Here is a 17,285-nt window from a genome sequence, read left to right as displayed (position 1 = left end):
TTTACAGAAATACTGCAAAGAAAGTATATGTCTCTTTTGAAGGTAATGCGCTTGAAACTAGGCGCATGTGCAGTTAACAATTCTAAGCTGTTATAATAGCAAGAGTAGTAACTTCCGGTATTCCGTATCCGGCAAACGCCCCAGTGCAGTACTATTGTCAGATTGAATTTTTGTCAGTTGTTTGTCGTGTTTGTTGCGTTATTATCGAGTCAGTTGTCACAAAGTGACAGCATACATGTTACTGAACTTCATCGAGGCTTCATATTGGTGAGTGAGTGCGCATATTTCGCGTAATAGTTATTAAAACGAACCACAGCCGCTAGGTATATATCAACTTTTCTGAAAACATTTCGTTATTTATGAGTTTCAGTAGTTTACATTGTTCGAATTTAGACGAATTTATATGTATGTATACATACGAGACGTATAATAAATTTAATTAAGCGATCGACGAAATTGGAACTGTAGCTGCTTTTGTTGAAAGATACAAAAGAGCATTTTGTTTGGTTATGGTTATGAACAGGGTTATACTTATGCAGTTTACACATCCTGCACTGTTTCGTCTGTGAGTCATACTAAGCTACACCTAATACTTGACACTTGGTAACGTATCTTGATACTTTGTATAATTGACTAAATATACGAAATTTGATTAAGTAAAGTACATAAATGATTAAGATATGTATTCATATAATAGAAATGAAAATGTTTATTTCTTGAGTGTTCTATTCACAAAAGACACGTTAGGGTAGACAGTTGTAATTATATGTCGTCGCTGATTTAATAAGAAAAAATGTATCGTAAAATATAAAAAAATATAGCCATTTTTGTTTGTTTAAAGTATCCGTTTTAATCGTTTAATAATGTAAAAATGGTTTAATTAGAAGTTAGAATGGAATTGAAAAAAAAAAATGAAAAATTTCTTTACTGATATTTTTTATTATTAGGTTGGTTGTATGATACGGTCCTGTGATTCTGATGTGAGATTAAATTCTATCGTGAAAGCTGACGAAGTGATTCCGTTATTATCATTCATCGGTTAAACGTCGAACGTATTAGTTTGTGCATCTTATGTAGACGGTGTTTTGTTAATTTTTTGCGTAATTCTTAACGAAAAGAAAATTTTTCGAAAATGTCCGAAAATCGTAAAATTGTACAAAATGGGTCTCTAATGGTACCAGGTGCTTACAAAAAGGTTTTAAATATGTGGAAGGATCGTGAGTAACAAGTGATTTCTTTTTTATACGTCTTTTAAAATCATCTTAAGTTATACATATATTACGAGTTAATACATGATGTAATTTACAATACTTTTATTTACCTATTTTATTATTTACGCTTTATAGATAATATACCTATGTTATTCATTTCCTCAAACAATATTAGATAACATTTACCGCTATCAGCGCAAGGTATTTATATACATACAATGAAGTCTTTGATAAAGCATTCAATAATACATTTATAGATGTGTCGCAGAAATTACATATTCGCTCATCATATGAATCATACTAACGCACCTGTTACTTCGAACAGCATAATCTGTTTGATAAAGCATTTCCAATTTATCTATGAAAAATGATTTAGTGTACTAAAATTTTCTTACGAATACAAATTTGTTTTATATAGTTTTTAAAGTATAGAAACATGATCACGCAGAATTACATACAGCACTCGTTTTCTTTTCGTATAGAATTTCTTTAATAGCGACGGAGAAGGAGAATTCAAAGTTTCATAGTCCTGTTAGATACGAAATCACATTTCGAAAGTTCCATGGTGCACGTGGCTCCTAAGGACTTGCAATTGCTTCGGGTCTCGACCACTTTGTGGCAGCACTGCGAGTGTTGGTCATTACCGATAGAGTATTCCTCCTAAAAAACTTGCAACAATTTCGGGTCTCGACCACTCTGTGGCAGCACCACAGAGTGCCGGTCGAAACCAGAAGCGGTAGAGTATTGCGCCGGTTGCTTCCAAAGTAGGCTGTTTTTGAGGGCAGAAACTCCACCCTCACGGGTCTCGTAATTGAATACAATTTTTCCACTCGTGTATTAATTTGAATTCACGCGATCATCGAGTGGTAGTTACACTGGAATCGCCGAAGGTGGAAATATCCGCCTATTCCAAGCATTTGAGAATTATTCGAAAAGCGAAATACGTTAATTCGTACAACGAAATTGAATGAAGTTGCATTGATAATTCATAAGTGTGGAAAATTTTGAATGAGCGTCAGAATATATTTTACGCGGGGATTGATTTATTATCGAAATACGATATCAGTAGTGACACTGATACGGTGCTAATTTACATAGTTAGACTATTTGTAATTAAATCAACAGAAGTGATTCACGGTAAACGAACGTATGCAAAGTTTCGTTAACGGTTGAGTATTCGTTCATTCATATTCTTGTTCGTCAAGGTATTACGTACGTGATTTTGCTGCATACATTACTTGCATATATTGAAATGACATGTGCTTCTGATGTCGTTTATGTGTGCGTGTTTATCTCTTGACTGTTCGCAAGTTACATCGAATCATCAGTTTCTCCTGTGCGATTATGAGAAACGTGGCTATAGTTTGTATTCGTAGGGGTGTATCATTCTCCTTAGAAAGGGCGTGTATTTGCTCGCCGACGCAACATTTATCTCACCAGTGTTTCCCATTAATCGTAATCGGAAGCCGTTAGAGGATGCAAACGCAGTATCGAGACGAACGTGTGTAACTGCAATTTTGTGATTGTTTCATCACGAGAACCCGAAACTCGGTTAACGTGCAACGCCCTTTTCTATCATCGGGCTTATCTCGAAACGTAAACTTGTACGTAGCTGAAATTGATCATTACGCCATCCAGAGTATTTCGCCGAGTAAATACGTTGCAAATCTTGGTTGACTATAGTGTTTTAAAATTTATGGGAATTTTATGCGTACGACATTGTGCTTTCGATGCTTTATCGAAATATTATTAAATTGTTATCAAAACTGTTGCTCCTACGTCGTAGTTAAAGGAGACGTCCGAATTATTGAAGCGGACAAGTTTGACGCAGGTCTCGTAAATACATATTTTATCTCTGTTGTCTCAACACACAATTTGTCCAGTGTACGTTGCCTGTTAAAATTACGCGTTTCGGTAGAAAGAAGAAATAATAGATGTTAATTAATTATCTCGACACTTTCATTGTGTGTGCACGTAATTCGAAGTTGACAACGTTAGCGGGCGCTGACCGTAAACACACAACACAGGCTGTGAGTAAATGTAATTGTATTACGTTTGTATACTGAACAATTTACAGTGCGTGTGATTCCCGTGGGAAATCCCTGCTTGGAATAGAATATTCGATCGCCAAGTACCGCTGCTTACTAGCAAAACATGTACCGAACCTAAATTATTCAAGTACCAGTTCCACTTTGGCTGTGAAGGGTCAGCACTGAACTTGAGTCTAAAATAGTAAAGTGTTCTTACTCGTTATTACTTTTCATATGTCTGGGTCAATGTTGTTACATACTAAGGAGTGTTTTTAAATCGAAACTACGATACTCGAATCGTGAATCAACGCCAAACATTCAATTCATAGTCAATATTTTACATCGTTACGACCTTATTCCTTACATATTTCCGAATTTATATTTCTCTCGTTGAAACGTAGTTACGTATTCTACTCGATTTTTTACCCGCGTTTTACATCGATTGCTTCCGATCCGACGGATCGATCGTCGTGACATAGAACGAACACGATCGATATTGGAAAACAGCTAACTACTTACGAGCGTAAAGGTAGTACTTTCAAAGCATCGAAATTTGGCTGAAAGCTACGAAAAGCGTTTGCCGTTGACACAACGGAAATCCATAATCGATATCGACGATGTTTAAATGTTGTGTGTGCAACAAGAGTGCAAAGAAGGAGAAGACGAACGGGGATGTGGCAAAGCAAAGTCAGAAAACGATGGCCTCGCAGATAGTTTCCGTCAACTCGACGAAAATCGAAGAAGACGGGCCGATTGGACGAGAGGAGAAGTTGAACGGTGACGTGCAGAGATTGGAGAAAGTTTCGCCATCTATGGAGAATTGTTCTGCGGAAGTAGTCGACGACTTAACTGTCAAGAGTCCGTTACCTTCCGGTAAGCGCGATGAAATCGACGATGGTTCTCGACCGAGGAAAGAATCGATAGTGGAATCGAACAAGGAAAATGGCGATGATGCTGCAAATTCGATCGATCAAACGAAGAAGAATAAGAAAGATGAAGAGAATGGAATTAAAGATGCGAGTGGAAATGTAGAAGTAAATGGGTGTGATAATCTGAGTGGGATTGGCGATGGGGGTGGGTTTGTAGAGGCGATATTGCATTCCGGTGTTCCTAGCATTGTCAAAACAAATCTTTACGACTCATCCGCCGCGTACATCGAGAGAACGATCGATGATGGACCTGAAGAAGAAGGCGACGATTCCGTTTTCGAAGCATGTCCGAACGACAACAATGCTATTAAAAAGACGACACCAGGTATATTTTCACTGATGGAGTGTTTCCTTCTTTGTTTTTCCCCCATAAATTATTTCATATACATGCAATTTTCTTACCTTTCTGGTTCTTTGTCCACACAGGTTCCATTTTAACAAAGTACTCCAATGTAATCAAATTTCTTCGCCGATAACAACAACGTTTCACTTAACTTGCATCCAAGTTTCTACTAACGAGATTTATGTTATCAAAGTTATTGAACTTTAGTCGTAACGTACATGTGTTCGTGTAACGTATTGAAATTTAACTTTACAAACAACTGGTAGTCTCGCTTCAACTGTTTCAGATCAGAGATATTCAAGATTCATGATTTGTGGGTTGAAGGGAGTGGAACGAGTTTATTATTATTATCAAACTTTACATAAATATAACTTCTAAACTTAACATGATAGAGGATCGTAGTTGTGCGACATTGTTTTTCTAATAATTTGTATTAAGTAAAAACATGATCAAAATGCGGCGCCACGGAAATCGTAATCTTCCCATCCTGAAAATTGCGTGTAATGATAAATTGTACAAGTGGGAAAGATGTTTATATTGAAGTGTATGATACACAGTTTCGTCAGTTCCTCGTTGGCTATCGGAGGAGGACGACGGCGATCATGATTCGGAAGAATGCAGCGGAATGCAAGAACCACCAGCGACACCGGTCGCCCGCGACGAACTAGCTTTAAGGCGACACAGATTCTTCTCCGATTTATTGCACGCCGCACAAACTACGACGGAGCACAGAGTGAGGTTTGACCCACTAGGACCGATGGTACACGCCGGTTAGGGCTCACCTTAAATTCATTTCTTATTTTATATGATTTTTATCGAAACTTATTTTTCGAGAATACATAGTCGTACACCTGAAATAACTTTTTTTTTTTTTATCAATAATCCAATATACCGTGGGACAACGCTAGCCTTTACTTGGTTGTGTCCTTCTTTATACATATAAGCAGTGTTTTTCAAACATCACTTAGAATTTCTTTTGTTATTTCTTGGATCTAATTTGAAGGATACTGCTTTGTTATGTTTGAATCCATGCAATGTTCTTGCGACACGTAACGCTATATTAGTGAGCGTCCTGTGCTATAGCTAATATTGGACAGCATTGCTATAAATTGTGTTAATATCTTTGTCACACTTTGTATGTGGTATCTTTGTATAAAATATGTTTTTTCTCTCTTCGAACTGTTAACTTATACACGTCTAATATGCGATATCATAAGTAATATTTCGCAGTATATAACGAGTGTTTTGTTTGTATTCAGGAGAGATTGAAACATCGCGAATACCATGTATTGATAGCCATCAGATTTACAACACACGGATATCGGGAATAATTGTCTAGAATTCTTTGTTTCCGAGTTGTGACATGGAACTCAGCGACGTCAAAACTTTTCAATGTTTCATACATTGTATCATCTTTACCTGGTCTATTTTTACCCTGTGACCCATTTACCTTTCACCTCGACATATCATTTTATAAACTTCGTATGACAAGAATGAAAAAACTTTCGTACGCGTAAAACAGCAGTAAAAAGGAACGTTGCAACGATTGAGTATTCTTTTCAAAGCTTTCCGTAAGAAATTTTTGTTTTTATTAGGGCTGTAAAATACAGATCTTATCAATTTTATAGACAGAAATGGACTTTCTCAAGATATTTTACTCTCGATAACATTCATGTATGGAATATACATGTACGAAGAATTTGTAAGCTTTAAATACCTGTAAAGACGTGAGATCTACCATACAAAATAGTATCTACCCACGCAGAGTTTTTAAAGGCACGTTATACATATACGCGCGATTCAGTTTTCGCAGATTTCCTAAGAATAGGCCGGCGTATACTCGCGTCGAGTATCATTAGAACCGTGGTTTAGTTCTTCACCAATTTCTGAAAAGACGAGAAGGTCTCGCGGATACGTACGTTCATTCCTGTAGAAATAATTTTCGATAAAGTGAACAAATAGTTGTACGAGGTGTGATTTTAAAATTGTTGTACTATTAATTTTGAATCGAAGTAGCGATGATGAATTAATTAATTCGTCTATTACTGATCTGGAAAATTTGTGTATGACGTAAAGCAACTTAATGATTTGATTTTAATTTTCTAAGTTGATTGCATTTGTTATTTCGAAACTAGTAATAATAATATTAATATAAATTTTTGATCAGAGTCTGTTATAGAGTCTATTCTAATGCATCTATAATGTGCAATTATAGTTACTTCAAATTTAATATTCATATTCATTTTTTATATTTAAATGGAAACGCGAATTTATTTGTATTATATACTGCAACATAATGATCTAGCGGCTGTGGATCTTGACACATCTATTTATACACTCATTCTATATTTAATATACTCGACATAAATTCGAACTTTCTGGATTATATTTCTCACAATTATAACAAATTTCAAATGATTAAAAATTGCAAAATTAAAATAGATCTTTTTTAGTTTGATTAAAATGTTCAAACTACAGTGTGAATAGGATTTTATTGTATTCTAAAGCAAATTTTGTTTGCATGTATTTATTATCTCTTTACGTATTCTTACATAATTACTCATTAAATTTATATTATATTAAAGGCTGTGAAGCTAGTGATAAGGAAGATCACTTAGAAGAACTGGTAAATCGATTGGAAAGTGTTACCAAACGACTGGAAAAAGTACAGACTCATACTGTAACTGAAACTCAAGATTCTGCTGTTCAAACAAGTACACCATCACCAAAAAAGGCTCAATCAATTGGCAATAGTGTGTCGATACAGTCTGCCTCACCAACTCGATTGCTACATAAGCCAGCAGTGGACAAATCTGTCAGCATGTCAGTCGCAGGCTATGAAGATCTTTTGGCTGGTCCTGTAAAAGAGTACTTGCAGTTGAGTCAGAAAATTGGCGGCGATGTTGCCACCCACAGCAAACTCGTAGAAAAGGCATTCCAGTAAGTGTTTCAACGTAACACTTTATTTTTGTTTACATTAATCACGAAATATTTGTATCCTTGTTATAGAATTCAACTGGAGTTCATTCGGACTGCGGCAAATCGATCGGCTCCGGTAAATCAATCTGAACAAATTTCTCTACTTGGACCTACATCTTCACAAATTCAACAAATTCAAGATTTTCGCGAGAAAAACAGAGGATCTCAATTTTTCAATCATTTATCTGCAATTAGTGAAAGTATTCCAGCTTTAGGATGGGTTGCTGTATCACCTACACCAGCACCTTACGTGAAAGAGATGAATGATGCTGGCCAATTCTATTCTAATCGTGTATTAAAGGATTGGAAGGAAAAGTAAGTTTGTATTGCAAGTCGTCAAACATTAATAATAAATTACATGTTTTTTTTTGTCATTATTATTCTTATGATATATGATTTAAGTTTCTGGAAAATTAATTACTGATGCTGAGTTCAGTTAGCCTTTTATATCTACAGAGATAAAGTACATGCCGAATGGTGCAAAGCTTGGATTCAAACGCTAAGCGATCTTCAACAGTATGTACGTCAACATCACACAACAGGACTGGTATGGGCAAAAACTGGCTCTGCTCCAGCAGGCATACCACCACCTCCACCACCATGTATGCCTATGGGAGATGTGGCACCAGTCAGTATTGCCGATGACAGAAGTGCTCTTTTCGCCGAAATAAATCAAGGAGAAGCTATTACAAAGAGTAAGTATAGCATAATTGTAAAATACTAATGAAATAATTAACCAGGGAATTGTATGAAATTAACTGATGTTTTATTTTATAGATTTAAAGAAAGTCACTTCCGATATGCAAACACATAAGAACCCTTCATTGAGGACTGGTCCAGCACCATTTAAAGCACCAGCAGTCGAAAATGCTATACCATCAAAATCCGTGCCACTTCCGAGTGCACCGATTGAGAAACCACCTGTATTTACTAAAGATGGAAAGAAATGGCTTATAGTAAGTAACATTAATGTCTGTATTTTATATTCGTAAAAATGTAAATTTTATTCACGAAATGTATATTTTATTTTGATTGCAGGAATACCAAAGAGGAAATAAAGACTTGCTCATCGATAACGTAGAGATGAATAACGTGATCTATATGTTCCGATGTCAAGATAGCACCCTGATCGTCAATGGCAAAGTTAACACTATTGTCATGGATTCGTGTCGTAAATCGTCAATCGTTTTTGATTCTGTGGTATCGAGCATCGAATTCGTCAACTGTCAGAGCGTACAAATGCAGGTATGTTGTTTATTTTTCGTAGAAATAGATAATCGATTCGTATTCCATATCTTTGATCAAGTATCGTGTAAAAATATCTTTATTACCAAATGCGTAAATATATACATAGTAATATAATTAAATGAAGTACACACCCTGTATTAGAAAATAAAAGGAGAATATTACAAAAATATAGTTCCGATAATTAATTGTGAATTTTATAAATGCATTGAGTGTTGCTTAGGTTTTTGATATTCTGATACAAGCTTCTTGCAGATGTTTCGCAATTCTTGTAAATGTACAATGTTCGGCTCCTGATGGAGAATTTCAAGGAGCGCCATGTATTCGTCATTGTTTAATTCTTTAGGTGTTCCACATATTTGAAACTTATTTAATACGCTTTCCGATGTTCCTGAAACCTTTTCTAAATCCGAAATTGATGTACTCGTGTCGATTACAGATGGTTTAGCGGTAACATCAATTTCTCTTTGCTCAACGGAAAGAACACATATATGTTTTAATTTTGGGTTTGATAAAGTATCAGCTAACAATCCACTCTTTGTTAACGGTGTAGATGGATCAGGCGATATATTTTCGTCTAATTCATTACCATTTATGATAGAAGAAACGATGGTAACAATCTTGTTCATTATACTTTTTTCTTTTTCTATCGAGTCCGCTGAAAATGTTACATCCGTTTTATTAGATTGATTTTCTTTGTATTCGTTTAGCTCTCTGTTTTTAACGTATTCCAAGAATTTGTTCGGATCTATTATCTTTGCTGCATTTTTATCATATTTTGTGTATATGTGAACATATATTACCATTTGATCTTGAGGAGAAATATTACTGTCAATGTTTTCACTTAAATTTTGTATAGTATATGATGCTTTCATCAAGTCTTGCTTGTCAGTATGATTCTTACTATCATCTGTCTTTTCACCATAGCTGTTTATTTCATCCGTATATTCATTATTTTCTGATTTGCCTTCTAGTTTAATAGATTCTTCCATTACATTCTCGTTTTTACTACACAAATTGTCCCTCCAAAGCATAGTCATTGTTAGCGGTCCTCTTACTGGACTTTTAGGTCTCGTTTCATTTTCTGATCGCCGCGCCGCTTCCAATCGGCTTTTTAGAACTGGTATACAAGATTTTGAAGAGGTTTTAGGTGTTAGTAATAATGGTTTCGCGCGAGTCTTTAATTTGGTTTCCAAAGAATGAGCGTGATTTATCGTGTTTGCATTCCTTGGGGATTCAAATGACTGTGATGTAACGTGATTTGCTGATGCATTTGATCGAAAAGCGATTTGCGATTGAGACCTTTTTTTGTCTAGTTTAATGTTATGTTCTTTATTGCGTTTAGCTTCGACAGACGAATTTCTGACTCTTACACATGTTGGAGTTGTATTACTTTCTGTTTTAGTATGAACAGTACCTAACAAATTTGATTTTAATCCTTTTACATTTTGTAAACCAGCTGATTTCTTAAGCTTTTCAGCTTTCAAAATGTAATTTTCTTGACTCCTTGACTTTATCATTGTATTTCCTCGTTTCATTGTCGTATTTCCTTTTTTTTTCCTCGGAGAAATTTGACATGATAATGTGTTTGACACAAACATATTTTGGCCTACATTGAAACTATATAATTTGTTTCTTAATGTATTCGATTGTACTTTGTCGTCGGTATTTATATTTTTTGGCGATATTAAAGTATGATTATTATTATGCATGTTCAAAGTCGAAATTTTATTATTTGAGACTTCATTTCCTTTTTTTGATGTTTGTTCCCTTTCTTCAACTAGTGGTATATTCCGATTTTCTATATAATCTTCGGAGGAGAATATATCAGTTTTATTATTTGTTTTAGCATCAGAGTTTGATAATTTTGGTTCAATATCTTGTTTGTTTCTCGAGTCTTTTGAATTTTCATCTGGGTAGTATACCTTTTTAGTGATTGCTTGTACGTTTGAATGTGAATGTAAATTATTTTCAGAATGATTCGAGTGTGTATTATTCAATTTAACGACAGAACTCGAAGCTTCGTCTGTAAAATACAAACTACTGTGCGGCGAAATGAGATTAGAATAAGATTTACAGAATTCTGTCTCGTTAATCGAATTTTCGTTACCTAAGTATGCAAACGAATTTCCTTGAACTGAACTATTCTGTTCATCTTTAAACGTATCATCCTGGTTACAATGGATTTTTGTTTCTCTGTATTTATTTGCTGAAGCCATATCTTCATTGTATATTGGCTCACATGTTTCATAACTTTCTATGTCTACATAATCATATTTTTTAAGAGTTACTGTACTCGTTGAAAGTGTCTCTGCGTCTTCTAAGTTCACATGATCATCCCTAAAATTGTTTTTACTATCCGGCCAATTAAAATTTAACTCCTCATCGTCTGCCGATGTATTAATCAGTAGTGTTATAGGCGGAGATTCTGCAATTTTAGCATTGTTTGAGCCATTATTTAGATTGGATGTTAAAGAATCCTGTATTAAATTAGTCTCAATTGAATTTTCTTTACTTTCAGAGGGCGATGATTCATATATTGCATCTACATTTTCTATTATATGTCTTTCTGCTGTATTTTTAATATTTGTTACTAGTGTTTGCTCAATTAGTGAACATGTACCAGGATGTCTTCTTAAACTCAAATTTGGACCAGATGTTAAAGTTTCATTGCCTTCCATGTCTTTCTCATCATCCGTTAAATTTAATTTTTCTCTCAAATCGTTTTCCATACTTTTCGTAGATAATACATTTGTACACTGTTTCAAAGAATCGGAGTCTAGGAAATTGCAACCTTCATTTTTATGTAGATTTTGATTCTCCTCGTCGAATAGGCTTTCGTTTAAATTTTGTGAAAACAATTCCACGCTATCGATGTTATGATCTATAAACTCGTCTGTATTATTCATACGTAAGAATTGTGTTTCAGAATCCTCTCTTTCGTTTACATCATTGTCGCATATTTTGTGCCCTTTTATATTTCCTTCAACATATTTTAAACAGTTTATAAATTTCTTTTCTACAAGTTTTTCATCGAACTTACCCGAAAGATGATTTGAATATTTTATTCGTGAGTTATTTGGAACTATTTCTGCGGATAACTTATTATCGTTAATTCCATTCCTTTCCTGCGATATGTTACTAACACTGAAGTATTTGGAAGACGAAGAAAGATTCTGTGTCGAGTCAAAATATTCGCTGCATGTATTCCGATCCTCAATTGTATTTTGATGTGTAAAGTCTGGTATATTATTGTCGAATGTTGATGTACATGGTAATTGTTTGTCCTGCTTTACATTGAAAAACATGTAAGTTCGGTTTGTCCTGTCGGTGGAGCTACTAACAGATTGTTCCTCTGATATTATATCCAAAAACTTGGACTGGAGATTATTGTTAACGTAAGAACATTTACTATATTCTGATAGAGATTCATTATTCATATTTTCATCCTTGTCGTCAATGTAACATGTTTTCTCGAGTTCAACGCGTGTGAGCAGTGCTTTTTTGAATTCTAATGCTTCTTGAAGTAACAGTGCTGTAGATTTATCGTCGGATTCGCTGTCCTTAGATCTTTCTGTACGGCTCGAGGTTGGTGATAGTATTATCAAATCTTCATCGGTTTCCATCGAAACAGTATGCTGATTAGAGATGCTAACTGATTCTGCTTGATTGCTTTCAGTGTATATGTCTGGTAACGTATAATTCTCTGTCACAGCTTTTTCCTTGCGAATATTTTTTTCATCAAAGAAATCGGATGAAATGGTATAATATACTCTTTCAGGAATTTTATCGTACTTAATAGCAAAGGGATACCCATTGTCTTCGTCGGACTTTTGATCGTTCAGAGAATATATTTTATTGTCAGATTTGTTTAGAAGCGACCAGTGAATATCGTTGATGTTTCGTGGATAACGCGTATTGAACATGTTGGAATAATTTTGAATGGATAAATCGGAACTTCTGCCCATTTCGTCACTTTCGTATTGTTCAGAACTGATGTAGACGGTTTGTTGCGTTTCGTCAGAATTTCCTTTGGTATCGGTATCAAAACTTACCCGACTTTGTCTTTTCTCGTTCCTGTTGTCGACTTCTGTTGTAACCGAAACAAGCGTGTCCATCATATTTTGACAAATGCTGTTTATTTTCTTGCTGGTTTCTTGTTCTCTGTCTATTCCCCGTGTATCAGGATTTTGTGTCTCGTACATTCGTAACACGTTGTGCAAACTTTCCAGCTTCTTCTTCACTTGATATAAAGTTTCTTGAGACGTTCCCATATATTTCTGCTGTTCACACTGCGGTATCAACATATTTGAAGCCGATTGCCGAGAAAACACCTCTGTGCAGAATGTTATATTCATTTTTGAGGGTCTCAAATGTTTATCGAGTAATTTTAAAACCGGGTACATTGCATTTGATAGCTTCAGACAATTTGCTTTGTTCTGTTGATTCAAATCTGTTCCTTTTAAATTTATTTCTTGACCCGCGTTTGTTTCATTCACGTTCGGTTTGATTTCTTCGAATTTTTCGCCAAGTATATCGTTTTGTTGGACACGCTGCTGTAACATAACCGATAGCGATATAATAATTTTTTTTAGCACAACATCAGTGACGCTTTATCTTAATTAAAGTAAATAAATATTACCATCACTGATCAAAGTCTTAATGAAGTAGTATTTCTCTTATATTATGTAATTTGTCTGTTTATTGTCTCAACGAAATTAAATTTAATTTAAACATGCTTTTTATTTTTATTTTTCAGATAAAGTGCCTAAATTCTATTTTGTCTCGGGTCCGTGAAGGTATAAAATGCGCCACTGCGCGTTATCCATATTTACCTCCGTTTCCGCCCACACATTTTTCTTTGACGACTCGTCACTGATTTCTGATGAGCTGCAGACTAATCCCAGATTTTTATTGCTATCGTGTAACTCCTTCAGATATCGTTTGCACTCGTCCAAGCTTTTTATAAATTTCTTACAAGGCCAGGTTTCTTTGTCAGTCTCAACAGCTTTGTAGACCTGGCTAGCCGATTTGCTATTTCTATTTCTTGAACAAAGCGCAGACGAGAACGCTTTTCTGCTCTGCACTTTGAAATTTTCGCTTTTCGATATTTTGCGCTGCTTTTGACTGGTCGCCCTCTTAAACGCGGAATTCAGCCTGTAAGCACAATCAGCTTAGAATATCGATGGGATTTACAGAAGTTGCATCTAGTGCGTGTAATTGTACTTTAAAGATTTCTCGCTGCTACTCTTCGAAGATTTACTGCTATGCTCCAGTGCCAAGGCATCGCGCCGAAGGTACACGGTTTTCTTCTTCGCGTCGAACAGTTCCGTCAAACGATTCCCCGAAGGATAATTGTACTTTGGACACGAAACGTACGACTCGTTTCTTCTGGGACTAAAGATGCAAGATTCTGATAAAATGGAAACTCCTGTTTCCCACGATAGTGTTTTCCAACAGGAAATAGTTTGTACTTTGTTTCGTTACATAAAATTTTGGAAAACACTGCTCTCTTCTCCTTTTCGCAGCTTGTTTGATACCTTAGTAGCACGTGTTTTATCCATTCGTTGCGATCGTTGGGATTGGACAGGGTTAGTCGAAGATTTCGGAGATTCTTTCTGAAGTTCGATTTGTGGATTTGATGAGGCAAAGGCCAAGCGCCATACTGCATTTTGTAGGTCAATATATTAACTTTGAGCTCCAGATCTTCCACTTTGTATCCGACTTTGTTGAGAACTTCATTTTCGATCACAGAGTCGTTCATGTGCTTCGATTTGGCGAACATTAGACGTAGCAATATGGTGAGAACGAGGAACCCAGCGAGAACCTTCAAGTATTATTGATTTCATTAATATAATACGTATAGAGCAGGGAAATATTCTCATTTTGTGTTTACTTTTCGGTGGGCTAATCGTGAACATAGCGTTCAGATAGAAGAAGTCAAATCAGTTTCAGGAAGAACTTACCCGATCGCTATGTTCATAGACCTCTAATTCGATATTCATTTCAACTGAAAAATAATAATTCTCTGTACCCGCCAGACTATCCATTCGTTCTTCAAGCAGTCAAGGACATCGGTTACAACTTCACTCCAAATATAATTTGCAATTGCTTTTGGGCATTCCTTCCAGTCGAGCTCACAGATTATTTGCACGGGTTCAAAATTTCCTCCTACATACGTGTACGAATCGATTAGAACACTGACCAATTACGTTTCAGGACCAATTTTTATTACACAGTTAGGTTTGCTCGAAACGAAAACGATACATTTTATTTCCTAATAAAGGTCAATGAAATCTTACCGAATTGCCAATGCATTCTGACAAGAGGTGTTATTAGACTGTAGGTCTCAAAGTGTAGATTTCAAGAAGCCATCAACACGTATCCACTATTATTTAGGATGTGAATTACGTGAAGCGTAAAATGTCCGGTCTTCCAGAGATGTTGCGACCGGCACTTGTTCTTTTTTATAAACACGGTGAAAATATCGATGTTGCATATAGAGTGGTTCACTCGAAAAAGAACCAGAGAAAAGAAATAATTATACTGTAGGAATATGATTTTCTAAATCATATCAATTTTTAAAAACTATTTTTATATGTTCTGTTTGTCATCACAGGTACGTGAAAAGGTACCTACTATCTCCATTGACAAGACAGATGGCTGTCAGATGTATTTGAACTCGGAATCAGTGGACGTAGAACTTTTCAGCAGCAAGTCTAGCGAATTAAACTTCATGGTACCAGAATCAGGGAGTTATGTAAGTTTTCTACAATACCAATATCATTGCGTGTGCTTATTTTCTTATCCTCTCTCGTTGACTTGCATCTTGTATAATTTTGCATTTGCAGCGCGAGTACGCTGTACCGGAGCAATTCAAGACGACTATTACTCCACTAGGTCCTAAAACCGTTGCGATCAATTCAGTGGATTAAAACGCCAATAATTCAACTACTCATAGCCTAAAGTTAACGTCTGTCTAAGAGTACGGCTCATTAGAGGTATCATCTTCAGAGAATTCGTCGATTTATTATTTATTGCTTCTTCAATTAATTTAAGAATTCGGGAGAAAGGCGAAGAAGTAGAAGAGAGTAGTTTCATCCGCGCGCATAGATCTGCGATTCTGTGTCGTATTCAGAGAATCGTGGAATCGAATTAGATAAATCGATTAAACAACATTGCAACGTTACAGCCCTATCTCTTTCAATGTATTTGCGCATTTCGTGGGGATCATCGATTCTATGCAGATCGAAATTGGAGTCAAGTGAGAAAGGATGCTTGATCATACGAGTCTTGTCAAATTTATGTATGCTGGTATTCGATAATCTGCGGCTCAACATTTTGTAATATAGCACCGATTAGGTTAGTGATTCGTTAAGCAGGTGTTCATATAACGGAATCGACATTCTTCACGAAAAATTATTTCGCACGTTGGTGCTGAGATTAGGGGGCTGTAGGTTGCATTAAGAATAGGTATGGACAAAAGTTTTACTACCCTCGAATCGCACTTTTATACATTTACACCATTTTCTATTGTGATCGAACTTTTGCCCAAACCCGGTCGCTTCAAGATTTCAATCAACTCGCCAAGGAATTGCCACTCGATCGTTTTAGTGGAAGAAAGGAGAGCGAGTATCGCACGTACACATTTGAGAGTATAGAATCGAGAAACATTCATGAGCCATTTATAAAGTGTTAGGGACGTCATATCAATAGGTCGATATATTACCTCTAGACTTTTGCAGCAAATAACTCTCTTCATCAGTTTAGCGCATGGAATTACCTTGGTTCGGGACAAATTTCTTCATGAATTGTATATGTTGTATTCTTAATTCTCTTTGACGATTTTAAAGCTTAAGTAATTCAGTTCACGTGTCTTCCGAATCTATGAACGTTCGTGATTTGTAAATAGGATTGAATACTAAATTTGTTTTATGTATAGCATTCGACTCATCGTGAATTTGAGAATTTTAATAACCTTGGCACGGTCGTTGAGTGTTGAGTGTAAATTGAAACGATCAAAATGGTTGTGCAAAAGTCTTGATGGTACCAGCGGTGAAGAGGAAATACCTTGAACAATAAAAAAAATTGTGAACTCAATATTGAACTTCAAATGCGTGCTGTTTGAACGTGACGTAAATTACATTGTGATTTTTACCACTTGGTATATTGTGCTAATCGTAGGTATAATCTAATATTAGAGCTACTTAACTGAGGCACGATTTAGAATAACAAGATCGTTTAAGGTAACAATGGAGCCAGCAGTTCGATCCTTTTTACCGAAGAGACTTAAGCAGATTCGAACGATGCGATTTTTCTATCGTTTCTATGGTACTAAATGTGTTTAATTACGGAGCGACGATTATTTGATTGAGGATCGTACTGTCTTTAACACAGTAATCTTTAACAGCTTTCATTTTAATATCGATAGAGTATTATATCGAAAGTAATCAATATTTATTTCCGAATATGATTTTCAGTGCTATTTCTAATTGTCCTAATAAAAGGTAATGATATACCATCTAACCTTATTATTGTATCGCAGTCC

The 17,285-nt window shown here is 35.6% G+C and overlaps 2 protein-coding genes across 5 annotated transcripts; one reads left to right on the top strand and one right to left on the bottom strand.

The window, feature by feature from the left end:
* The first annotated feature begins 107 nt into the window (after positions 1-107).
* LOC128895475 (adenylyl cyclase-associated protein 2) lies at positions 108-17,258 on the top strand. Of its 4 annotated transcripts, XM_054158086.1 has the most exons (9): positions 1,971-4,495; positions 5,071-5,283; positions 7,099-7,453; positions 7,523-7,807; positions 7,949-8,187; positions 8,270-8,448; positions 8,531-8,737; positions 15,357-15,497; positions 15,589-17,258. In XM_054158086.1, the coding sequence occupies exons 1-9, from the start codon at positions 3,859-3,861 to the stop codon at positions 15,670-15,672; spliced, it is 2,340 nt and encodes a 779-aa protein (XP_054014061.1). In that variant the 5' UTR covers positions 1,971-3,858; the 3' UTR covers positions 15,673-17,258. The 4 variants fall into 4 exon arrangements, with proteins under 4 accessions (XP_054014063.1, XP_054014062.1, XP_054014061.1 ...); XM_054158088.1 differs by lacking the exons at positions 1,971-4,495; positions 5,071-5,283 and adding an exon at positions 108-267; XM_054158087.1 differs by lacking the exons at positions 1,971-4,495; positions 5,071-5,283 and adding an exon at positions 1,073-1,217.
* Positions 8,744-14,742, bottom strand: LOC128895471 (homeobox-like protein HDP1). The gene is made up of 2 exons (XM_054158077.1): positions 10,992-14,742; positions 8,744-10,946 (listed from the first exon to the last, which is right to left on the bottom strand). Exons 1-2 carry the CDS (start codon positions 13,300-13,302, stop codon positions 8,935-8,937), a joined length of 4,323 nt encoding a protein of 1,440 aa, XP_054014052.1. The 5' UTR covers positions 13,303-14,742; the 3' UTR covers positions 8,744-8,934.
* Positions 17,259-17,285: the final 27 nt, after the last annotated feature.

Source organism: Hylaeus anthracinus, unplaced genomic scaffold (assembly GCF_026225885.1).
Source record: "Hylaeus anthracinus isolate JK02 unplaced genomic scaffold, UHH_iyHylAnth1.0_haploid 5, whole genome shotgun sequence".
Classification (NCBI taxonomy): domain Eukaryota; kingdom Metazoa; phylum Arthropoda; class Insecta; order Hymenoptera; family Colletidae; genus Hylaeus; species Hylaeus anthracinus.
Note: the sequence above shows the minus strand (reverse complement) of the source record. Positions and strands in the feature narration are given on the sequence as shown.

Bases quoted from the DNA above. Each gene is read 5' to 3' on its own strand.
- LOC128895475 (XM_054158086.1), top strand. From the start codon at position 3,859: ATGTTTAAATGTTGTGTGTGCAACAAGAGTGCAAAGAAGGAGAAGACG. The intron at 4,496-5,070 runs GTATATTTTCAC...TATGATACACAG, and splicing joins TATTAAAAAGACGACACCAG to TTTCGTCAGTTCCTCGTTGG. The intron at 5,284-7,098 runs GTTAGGGCTCAC...ATTATATTAAAG, and splicing joins AGGACCGATGGTACACGCCG to GCTGTGAAGCTAGTGATAAG.
- LOC128895471 (XM_054158077.1), bottom strand. From the start codon at position 13,302: ATGTTACAGCAGCGTGTCCAACAAAACGATATACTTGGCGAAAAATTC. The intron at 10,947-10,991 runs GTTATGAAACAT...ATATGGCTTCAG, and splicing joins TGATTATGTAGACATAGAAA to CAAATAAATACAGAGAAACA.